Below are 12,179 nucleotides of genomic sequence, written 5' to 3' on the forward strand. Positions count from 1 at the left end.
TTTATTTTTTTAGAACTGAACACACACCAATAGGAAATGGAAGGCACCTGGAAAATAACAAGTCATTTTACTGTCCAATAGGCCACCCAGCTTCAGTAACAATTGGCATATGTCTAAAGAGGTTAGGAAAGGGGCTTGGTAACACTAACCAATTACCAGGGGCAGGTAGGCCTACAGAAATCTCATGACTGTTCACAACATGCTGGCAAATGCATAAGCAGTCATAGGTTGTGTGCAGTGCAGAAATATCTCAGCTGTTTTTCAGGTATTCTTCGATCACCTTACATATTGCCAATAAGTCAGTCAAAACTGGATGACAGCAGACCTGGGGTATCCTGTGATTAGCAATGGGTGGTAGTAAAACCAGTCCAGATGTGTGGATTGAGTTGGATTACAGTGCTGCCTGATCCAGCCGTTTTGCCAACCCTCCTCAATCCCCCCTGCCCTCCCCTTGTCTCCTATGTAGTTTCTGAGTGCCCTGCAGTCCTACTTCAGTAACAGAGGGCTCCACGTAGATCGGACAGCTCCTGCCTTCCTCTTGTTCCCTCCAAAGTCCCAGCAGAACAGGAGAGCAGTCCTGCTGGACGCTGGGACACCAGAGGAGGGACTGGACTCATTAAAATGACATGCTGCCCCCTAGTCCCCCTCCTCCATTCTCCACTCTCCAACCTCTTCCCCTCTTGGGACATCAGGTAAGAAATCACTTAAATCACGTTGTTTCAATATTTCCAAACCTAACCTACAGTCTACCCACAAACCCTGCTATATTAAGAGGAGCATCTTTGGTTGGTATGCAACAGGGCACCTGTCACGGAAAAAAAAAAAGTGGGTTACAGACAGACAAATAGACCAATAAATGAAGGAAGAATACATTAAGATTTCAAGCATTCCCCCACAACACTCAACAGGCCAATCACATTGTGTGTCTTGATGGTAACGGTTGGTCAGTCCATTAATCAAAGATTTGAAGTCAGTCATCCAGTCCAGCAGCAGTAGCTAATTTAAGTTAACTAGCCAGCTAGCTAGCCATGAGTATTAGTGAGTAGGGGTGAATTTATTTTATTCAAATTAAAGATCGATCGAAACGAGCTTTTGATCTCGACCATCGAATTTAAAGACAGGTCGCGATTTATTTATTTATTTATTTATTTATTTGTCTTCGCTAAACCAAACTTTATTCAAGTATCAGCAGAAACAAAACGTTCTTATGTTACTAAGCATTTTAATTAAATACCTATACTGCGTTTCAGCGTAAACTCCTCAAAATGAATACGTTATGAACACTTTCTTCTCCAGCCGCCGGACCTGCAGTTTATGCGATAGGCTATATTGAATATATAGCCGACAATCTGGGCTTTGTAATAACATTAGTCATTGTGAAATAGTTATAATCGTGTTGATTCCTGAAACGTGATTTTCTACACGTCATATATTCATGTATTATTGTCAATATTTTTCTATCCTCTGATCAGCTTTCCTTTGGAATTCAATCTTGATCACTTTGCAGACCCAGGTCTCTGGATCAACGTCTTGATCTGTTTGATGGGAATTATGTTCTACTATAGGGCACTGTAGTGTTGAAAAGCTCGTTTTCTGCATTGATGTACACATCTGTAAAACCGAGCCATTTCAAAGCGCTTTCACGTTGGTAGGGTAGTTTCAATCGAAAATTGAACTGAATCGAAAATGTGTGGAATTCTTACACCTTATTAGTGAGCAAACATTTGAAGAGCTTTGTGGCAAAACGTGATAAAAGCCAATTCCACACATAATTAGTTATTGCTATGGATATAGTAATAGAGGGTACATTTTTCACATAGTATACACAGTTTGATCTAAAACGAGTTAATGCTAAAAACGTTTTTTTTTTTGTTCAAAACGCGATATTTGACATTCCTGATTTATATCAAAAGGCAATATATCCATTTTAGCCAATCAGCATCGCGCTCGTTTTCTGAATAGCTCTGATCTACGGTGAACGCTCACACGATCACAACGAATACATCATTCAGCAATGTTAACGAAATATCACACAATATCACAAATTACCAACCCGTACTTAATAGTAATATGCTTTTTGGAAAGAGATGTTTCTGTAAAATACAGCCTCCTGTCCTGACGAGTGATGTCACCCACAATAAACTAATATCAGCATTTGTTAGTGTTCTAGGTAAGTTAGCATTGGGATTGTATTGTATTTATTTATTTAAATATCAGCTACAGCCTATTAGAAATAATAATAATACAAACTGCTAAATCAATAGAACCGTTACTTTATTGTTACATATCTGTGCACTCTGGCCATGATTGAGAATGTAAATAAATAAATAAATCCTCAATCATGGCCAGAGTGCACAGATATGTAACAATAAAGTAACGGTTCTATTGATTTAGCAGTTTGTATTATTATTATTATTGTTGTTATTATTATTATTATTATTATTATTTCTAAATGGCTGTTGCTGATATTTAAATAAATAAATAAATAAATAAATATTCAGAAGATGGACAAATTAAAGGAAAAACCTGAATAAAGAGTGAAGGAACATAATGAATGCAGATGCCTTCAAACAGGTGTACTGCATGATACAATTAAGCAATTAACATCCTATCATACTCTGTGGCATGTATAAAAATGCTGAGCAGGCCCAGTTGACCTCAATTTTGGATCAAGATGGCAAGAGGAAAAGATCTATGTTACTTTGAAAGAGTGGTCATTATTGGGGTATGAACAGCAGGAGCTTCAGTGACAATGACTGCTCAGCTGGCTAGTGCTCTTGACAAGTGGGCGAGTGCAGGTGTGGCGACACCAAGAAAACGGTACAGATCTGACTGCTTGACCACTACAGTGTGGTGGTCTGGAGGCTCTGTTATGCTGTGGGAGGCATTTTCCTGGCTTGTTTTGGGTCCACTTGTCCCCTTAGAGGGAAGGGTCCCCTTTATCCTATGGTGAAACATTTCCATTTTGGTACAACGGGATTGAGTGTGTGTTGAGATTTGTTACCTGTAAATCAAAATTGAATGTGTTAGGAGTGAGATGATGCACCTCATGTCCATTTCTTTCCTCATTCTGTAGTTGAAAGCATTCATATTCATTTGAAACAATGTATTGAACAAAATTAATTGCCCCATTCCATTTTATTTATTAAACCATGCATTGTTTTAAATCGGTAAGATCTTTCAGGAGTTCATTTCGGCCTAGATAAAAACTAACGATTCCAATTGAACAGACTGAGAGATGTAAAATTTGAACAGCCACTTTCACCAATTCCTGAGATGAATCAACGAATAGGTTTCAAATGAATGGTGTGTATACTTTTGCCTTCAACAGTATATATGCACTTACACACCTTCCCTGGTGCCATGTGCTTTCTCAGACCCTTTTTGAGTAACAGCGATGTAACCTTCTGCCTGGAACATGTAGTGACTGACTCATGAGACGGACAGAAAATATACATTATTATTATTTTTATTTCTTGGTAGATGCCCTTATCCAGGGTGACTTACAACATACATGCTGTAAATGACTTAGAGATTCAGAACGCCATTGCTTTTTCACTCATGCTCTCTGTGGATGCCTGGATGCGGTTCATACTCTCGAAATGCAGTTTTAAGACACAGATTCAAGATTACAAACACAGTAGTCCTATGCAGTCCTAATCCACTCCTCATCCTTTCCTCTCTGTTTCTCCTTTTACAGGACACTTCGAACTACAGTTTTTTTTTTTTTTTTTTTGTTTTTTAAAGAGACATTTCTACTGCAGGACCCCATGTTCTATAAAGGACTTTTCAGCTTCGTTCACCAGGCTGGAAACAAGGAGCCGTCCTGTGTTCTCTTCCATTGAGGATCCGTCGTCAAGGCTGGAATGTGCTATTCCATTTTCACCAATAAAACACCCCTCTTTAGCAGCTGTGTATCTCAGTTCGCCTTTCGCCATTACACAGGAAAACCTTCTGAGCTATGAAGTGGAAGAATGGAAAATAACCTTGTGTTTTCCTCTTGGAATAACTGAGTTTTGTTTAAAGGACTTACTGTGCAGTGTTTGAATAAAAAAAACAACAACATATATATTAATACTTGGCATTTTTTTGTTGTATCACATTCTTAAGTTCAAGGATTTGGAAGGAGAAAGTTCCAATCCAGTCCTGTTGTTTGTAGGATTCTATGCCAGGATTCAATTTGTCATTTAGTTTAAACTTTAAACAGACACCCTCATCACGTTTTAACCCTGAGTGCATTTGTTTTACAGCGGGAGAGAGTGAGTTGAGTGCAGGGGGTGGGGTCTGAGCTGCCTCTAAAGAGTGATGTCACATAGACTACTTAATGTACTGTAAGAACAGGAACTTTACAATTGATATTCATTAGATATAACCTCTAGAACACAAGAAAGCAAGCCAATGACATATTAGACTTGTATTGATAAGGACATTTGTGGAAACACAGCAAAAACAAGGAAGATAACAGAATATGACATTGTGGCGAGATTGTGTGGTAAAATAATGTTAGAAATTGACCCGTCTATAACTTAATTTAAGAGGAATTGGGCCTGTGAAATGTGTGGACAACATTACTGTTCAACCACCGGAGAACACTCACAACTTGTAAAAAGACTCGCATAGATCTTGTGACGTCAATATAGATACAGAAGGGGTTTCTTATTCTAATTTAATGAACACAATAAGTGCAAATATTACAGAATGTTCAGTTACGCTTATACACTGGGCTACAACTGCCAGCAATAGTCCAAACATAATATAATGAAAACGCAAGATATAAAACACAAATTCCATTCAAGCTAAGCAGAGATGTTCTGTGACCAGAAACAGATAGGAAGGTACAGCTGTTTGGTGCCCTGGAATAAGCTCTACAATTTGAGTCTAAAGGATTAGCCATCCCCTTCATTTGGGACCACGTTATTTAGAGGTTCTTTCAGTCAAAAACATTGATCATCCAGCTATACTTGTTTATCATCAATATGATTATTATGAGTTTGTTGAACACTGATTCAGCCTAGAGAAAAATAACAAACTTTGGACCTTGTCTTAGAAATCTGCCTCAGTTCAATCAGTTCAGTTCAGGTTAGGCTAAGCAGGTGTTCAGCAAACTCTGCAACGCTCATTTATACAAACAAGTCTAATGTCATTCTCATTATTTCTTCAATAATTGAAGAATCGCCAAACAACACCAAACTTCGAAACACGGATTACATTTGGACCATAGCTGCATTTCTATGTAATAAGACTGTGATATAACTGGATGAGCAGGGCCAGGTATATCGGAATTTGCGTGCCTCGGGAATCTCTTTAAGCCTCATCTGTGTGGTCAGTGGGGAAGATAAACTTGTTGATGTTGCGGATGTAGTGGGACCCGTCGTGGAAGGGCAGTTTGAGAGCAGTCAGGGGCTGCAGGGCGGTGTTTGTGTAATAGCGCAGAGCTGGGGAGGGAGCCCCAATAGCATCCATGAAGACCTGTGGGTGGGAGGAGGAAGACATATTTCAGACCAGACTACATTCTGTGTAGACCATAGGGGAAATCCTTTCATCACAAATGGGGATTGAATATTGAATGATAGTTTGTTAACTAGTTTGGAAACAATGGCAGATACAGTTTTACATGTGATCTGCGACCCCTGGATTGCAGTGGGAAGCTGTTTTCAGAAGGCACAGACCTGCACGATATCCTCGCTGTCCTGCGCTGCGGTCTGGAAGATGGTGCTGCAGTGTCTCAGGTATGTCCGGTACAGAGCCCGTGTCTGCGCATCAACGTGCTGCATGGACGAGCTCTCAGGGTCCGTGCACTGCAGATTGCTGACGAAATTGCTGTTGACTGGACCGCATTCAATCAGGCTGAGGCTGCCGGGTGAAAGACAGGTGATCTATTCACCAAGAGTCACATAAAGTCTAGTGCACTCAGAGATAGACAGAATTTACACTGGATCTGTTTTTTTTTTTTTTTACAGAGATCCACACAATAATCCACTCTCCCTGTCACAGATTAGTCTTTGACTGTTCTGTAATCCAGTTTTCAGGGGCGCTGGTTGCTTTTGGTTTACAGCCACCTTAGTTCTTAACTATTCACTTAAACCAATTATTCGCACAGCTGAATTGATTGTGGTCCTCCAGGACTAATATCTGTTATGCTGGCATACTCACTGTATGTCAAAGTGCTGTAGCAGGATGGCCAGGCTCTCACAGACTCCTTCCACAGCAAACTTACTGGCACAGTACACCTCATTGAAGGGCAAACCTGACAATAAGATACCATAAACTTCAGAGTAAAAAATTTGCCATAAGAGTGGGTTTATATATATATATATATATATATATATATATATATACACTCACCTAAAGGATTATTAGGAACACCTGTTCAATTTCTCATTAATGCAATTATCTAACCAACCAATCACATGGCAGTTGCTTCAATGCATTTAGGGGTGTGGTCCTGGTCAACACAATCTCCTGAACTCCAAACTGAATGTCTGAATGGGAAAGAAAGGTGATTTAAGCAATTTTGAGCGTGGCATGGTTGTTGGTGCCAGACGGGCCGGTCTGAGTATTTCACAATCTGCTCAGTTACTGGGATTTTCACGCACAACCATTTCTAGGGTTTACAAAGAATGGTGTGAAAAGGGAAAAACATCCAGTATGCGCCAGTCCTGTGGGCGAAAATGCCTTGTTGATGCTAGAGGTCAGAGGAGAATGGGCCGACTGATTCAAGCTGATAGAAGAGCAACTTTGACTGAAATAAGCACTCGTTACAACCGAGGTATGCAGCAAAGCATTTGTGAAGCCACAACACGTACAACCTTGAGGCGGATGGGCTACAACAGCAGAAGACCCCACCGGGTACCACTCATCTCCACTACAAATAGGAAAAAGAGGCTACAATTTGCACAAGCTCACCAAAATTGGACAGTTGAAGACTGGAAAAATGTTGCCTGGTCTGATGAGTCTCGATTTCTGTTGAGACATTCAGATGGTAGAGTCAGAATTTGGCGTAAACAGAATGAGAACATGGATCCATCATGCCTTGTTACCACTGTGCAGGCTGGTGGTGGTGGTGTAATGGTGTGGGGGATGTTTTCTTGGCACACTTTAGGCCCCTTAGTGCCAATTGGGCATCGTTTAAATGCCACGGCCTACCTGAGCATTGTTTCTGACCATGTCCATCCCTTTATGACCACCATGTACCCATCCTCTGATGACTACTTCCAGCAGGATAATGCACCATGTCACAATGGTCGAATAATTTCAAACTGGTTTCTTGAACATGACAATGAGTTCACTGTACTAAACAGGCCCCCACAGTCACCAGATCTCAACCCAATAGAGCATCTTTGGGATGTGGTGGAACGGGAGCTTCGTGCCCTGGATGTGCATCCCACAAATCTCCATCAACTGCAAGATGCTATCCTATCAATATGGGCCAACATTTCTAAAGAATGCTTTCAGCACCTTGTTGAATCAATGCCATGTAGAATTAAGGCAGTTCTGAAGGCGAAAGGGGGTCAAACACAGTATTAGTATGGTGTTCCTAATAATCCTTTAGGTGAGTGTATATATATATATATATATGCAGGGTGCTTCTATAGGTATCTTATGTGCTTTTGTTAAGGATTTAGTGAAACAAGCAAAACTGATTTCATGTCTAACACTGAAGTGAAGCACCTGTTTGTCCCTATTCAAATCTGTTTAATCCAGATTCTCAGATGGCTTGTGTTCCAGTTTGTTACTGTAATGTGCCATCACTGTATTTTATCAACACATATAGAGGAGGACTGCCAACAGTATCAGGTGTAGCTGTGACGGCAGCACAAAACACTATGGCATATTTCCAACCCTTTTTTCTTTTTCTTCTTCTGTTGCTGCAATTATAAATCTGTCCCTTTCTTTCAGAAGGAAACTAGAAATATGCAAAGACTTTTTGAAAAGGAAAAATAATTCACACTGTGGGAGCATGTGTCATAATACAGAGCCCTGACCTATTAACCCAAGCATTGCAACACAATAGAAATGTTAGGCTATCCCATAATGCTTCAGCCATTTTGAACATACAGCTCCTCAGTCACCTTGAGACGTGATGGGAGTTTATAGCTGTCCTTAAATTAAAATATTTGAATATGTAAATAAAGCATATTTATTTATGTATTAGCATTTTTTTTCTCATCCAGAGTGACACAGGCTTCACAAGAAAGACGGAGCATTACTGATTTGTTGGGGAGACTATTTGTACATTATATGAAATTCAGTTTTTATTAACATAAGACTACTAGCTACTAGTTAGCATAATAAAACCTGCAAAACAACATGAATTGAATAACAGAAATTATTAAATTAATTAACCATACAAATGTTTAATAAGCCTGTATTTGTTATTATTACAGCTGTGGAGGGTAGCTCACAATTCTCAATTTAACAGAGAGGCTTAATTTAAATATGAATATCTGTCCATTTAAAATCCCATCCAGTCTGAAAGCATCCCAGTGACTATGCAGCCATATGGGGTTGTGTGGAATCTGTGTGACACACAAGGCCCAAGTGTTTGGATGTTGCTGTGTTAGGCATGTGCTCCCATTTGTGCTTTGTGTTGTGTCATACACTTTTGCCTATGTCTGTGTCAACATTTGAGCTGGGATCGTGGCTTTTCAGTGTTGGACGAGAAGAGGTCAGTGCGAAAGCAGAGCATAAACCACAGGTAAGAAGATGAGAAGTACGCCCCCAGTGAAAGTGTATTATGACCTTGCCAATGCCTTTGAGCATCACTCCACTCTGTGTCAAATGCACAAAGATCTAAATACTTGACCAAGATTACAAAAAAACCACCACCTTCCCCTTCCTTCTCTCTCTTTCTCTTTATGCGATTGCCTTACCCTGCAGACCACCAATGCTGCCAGTCACCAGGATCCTGCCCGTTCTCCTGGCCTTCATCCCAGGCAGGAATGTCTGGATGGTACGAACAGTGCCAAAAAGATTGACATCCAAAATCTGCTGCATGGTCTCGCAGGACAGGACTTCCAGGGGACCCATTAGCCCAACCCCAGCATTGCACACTGCCAAGGACAAAATGGCACATGGCAAAATGGATTTTGTCCTTAGAAAGAAATGCAGATGAAGTCTATTTCGATCGAATGTTAAAGACTGATGTCTTAGTGGCAGATAGAAGGCATGACCTCACCTAAGATGTCCAACCTCTTCTCTTCTATCTTATCCTTGGCATCCAGAATGGACTGCTGGTCAGTGACATCCAGCTGGAGAATGTCCAGGGTGTCCTGATATAAGCCCTTCACACAGTCCAGAAGACGTTCCTTCTTGGCCAAATTACGCATCGTGGCATAGACTGAAAACACAGCCACATGGAAGGAAGCAGAAAAGATTGTAAAATTAATTTGTATTTTAATCTCTGGTTTGGACACTCTCTGGATGAGATAGTGGTATAGTATTAGCTATACATTCTGAAATCTATAACTCCGTCTAAGACTTTCATGTGATTTTCCTTGTCACTGCCTTCTAGGGAAACTCCTGTTAGATTGGCTTTCAGAGAAATAAACATTTTTATATGGTACATCAGAAATTATTCAGTCATAATAGAGAAACTGAAATAAACCTGGACAAATGATGATAAATAATAAAAACAGCATACAAGATACGTATAATTTTAAAGAAAACAAAACTATACACCACATTTAATTGAATCAATGGTGTGATTCTTGTTTTTTAACACACATTGTTCATTACCCATTCATCAGTATCTTTTCAGAGTTTGCTTAACACCGATTAAGCCTAGAGAGCAAACTGGAACAACTCCAGCAGACTGAAATCGAGCTAAAACAGGAGGAGCGGGGAGTGTACACTTTACACTGCCACTCCACAGAAAATCAATGGAAATCAATTAAACAGACAACTATCTACATGTTACATATAATTTGCAATTGTCTTCAGCCAGACGCCTCCCCCTGCTCAAATAAAATAATATCCTATGTATTGGTGCTGCAACCTCACTCAATATCCCACAGCTACTGGTCATCCACCTTGCCCTGCTCCTGCTACCAATAGCAGAGCTGCCTGAAATTACTATGGGACTTACCCTTGTAGGCTTTAGAGGGGTCGGAGGCCAGACGCACCGCCAGACTCAGCCCGATCCCTGAGGAACAGCCGGTAATGAGCACCACAGTCTTGGCCATCATTCACCACACTCAACCCAGATCCAATCCACCAGTCACTGGAAAACAGGGAGACAGGCGACACAGCACAGCAGCCAGAGGGTGGGAGCCCAAAACATATGAGCACAGCTCTGCAGAAGAGGCCGGAGTGGAGAACCTCAAAGCCTTGGAGGACCACAGTGTGCTCTCACACGATGTACAAATCAGCTGGTGTTGCTCTGCCTGATCCTGCCAGCATGGTTGTTTAGTCTGCCTGGTTTATCAAGGTCTTGGGCGTCTAAATGTTTTTCAACACGTAGCAGTTATATCGTGTTTCCAGTTCTGCACGCAGATATTCCCACACCGCCAATTCCAAAACATATTTGGTAAAATCTCTCTCTTTTTCTCCCCAAAACAACCAAATGATAACCGATAGCAGTTTCTCAATAGATTGGACAGGGCCAGTTATGGAGACGATACTGCTGCCAACCTTCTTTAATGGGTTTTGGGCTCATCCTAAGGTTTGGATTTGCTCTGTTGTGCTTTGCAACACTTGCTGGACCAGTGGTTTTTAATATGCACCGGAAGAGTGATGGAGTAGCTTGTGATGCTACAAATCAAATTAAACCTGCCTCTCAACCAATAGAATTTCTAGTGCATGTTCATCAATATCTGGTCAAAAAGAAAAAAAGTTGTCCTTCTCTACAGTCACAATAAGATACAGAGACTAGGGAGGTGAAATAGCAATCAACCATGGTACAGCTAAGGAGTCAGTGCTTCATAACCCCTGTCCTTTCTGAGTCTTTCAATGTTGGTTACAATAAGCTCCAAACGACAACACTGAATACTTAACGAAACCGAATTGTTTCACTAGACTTTAAATTCCAGTTATCCATAAACCAGATAGACCACCAACATGTACAGTTTCACAAGTCACCTAAAGGAGAGAGCGTGAGGAGTTTAGGTGAGTTGTCCAAACACAACACAAAAAGGAGATAACATTCAAGTCATGATACCAAATGATCAGGTGCATTTTACAGAATGGTTGTGTGCAGAGCTTCTCGCTCCCACACGCAACCCAGCCAGTCAAACCCTTAACAAGTGCACAGAAATAGCATTTAATTGTATTGTAGAACAAAAATAATGAAGCATGGTCACTTCCTTAAGGGCTTGAATACTCAGGTTTCAGCCATCGAATCACTGAAACAGCTTGCCTTCCAAAACTGGTCCATTAAGCCCAGTGTAGGTAACTCTGATGGGAAGTTGTGGGCTAGTTTTGTAATGTCAAAATCACTTTGCTATTCACAGCTACCTTTGCTCCAAAAACAACAGAAAATAATTCAGATTGTGACCCGGCCTGTAACTTGGCTGCATTACCCTTGAAGCACAGACAGCAAGCTCCTCAGCCTCCACTTTCCTCCCTTGCATGCTCTTCTTAGCGGCCTTGTGATTTGCAAAAGGCTGGCATTTCAGATCTGCTCTAATGCACTACGTGGCATTCTTGGAGAATTCATCCATCTGCTGTTTTATTCCACAAGAGCAGCAGCACCTTCAGTGTGAAAGGCGACGTGCGTCATTTCGTCTATTGACAGTGAACCTCCGCAGCCTTCACCTGGCCGGACGTGCACAACAATAAGATCCTGCTCCTGGAGAAGCCAAGTGGATCGCATTCTCCTCCAGGTGGAAGGAGAGAGGCAGCTAATGGGGGTACTTAGGCTGGAATGCACTCTTATCATTGTTGTTGATTTTTTTGCTTTTTTTTTCCCCTCTCTCCAAGGTCCCCCCCTTTTCACAATCATTCTAATTGAACCTTTTGAAAAGACAAACGTGGAAAGAGATACTGTGTGGAAGAGGGAAGGGGGACAGACAGATGTACGTGAAGGAAGAGTGGGCTTTGACTGCAAGGACAGATGAGATAAATAGATTATAGACAGACTTCGACAGAGAAACAGGAAGACTATTAGTAAAGCTGGCCTATACCCATGACAGAAGAACCGTTTACAAGCACCTTTGATTGAATTTTAAGCACTACTTGCT

The 12,179-nt window shown here is 41.0% G+C and overlaps 1 protein-coding gene across 1 annotated transcript; it reads right to left on the bottom strand.

The window, feature by feature from the left end:
- Window positions 1-4,399: 4,399 nt before the first annotated feature.
- Window positions 4,400-10,343, bottom strand: hsd17b1 (hydroxysteroid (17-beta) dehydrogenase 1). The gene is made up of 6 exons (XM_066698532.1): window positions 10,088-10,343; window positions 9,179-9,340; window positions 8,874-9,053; window positions 6,154-6,247; window positions 5,670-5,853; window positions 4,400-5,469 (listed from the first exon to the last, which is right to left on the bottom strand). Exons 1-6 carry the CDS (start codon window positions 10,185-10,187, stop codon window positions 5,305-5,307), a joined length of 885 nt encoding a protein of 294 aa, XP_066554629.1. The 5' UTR covers window positions 10,188-10,343; the 3' UTR covers window positions 4,400-5,304.
- Window positions 10,344-12,179: the final 1,836 nt, after the last annotated feature.

Source organism: Amia ocellicauda, chromosome 3, assembly GCF_036373705.1.
Source record: "Amia ocellicauda isolate fAmiCal2 chromosome 3, fAmiCal2.hap1, whole genome shotgun sequence".
NCBI lineage: Eukaryota > Metazoa > Chordata > Actinopteri > Amiiformes > Amiidae > Amia > Amia ocellicauda.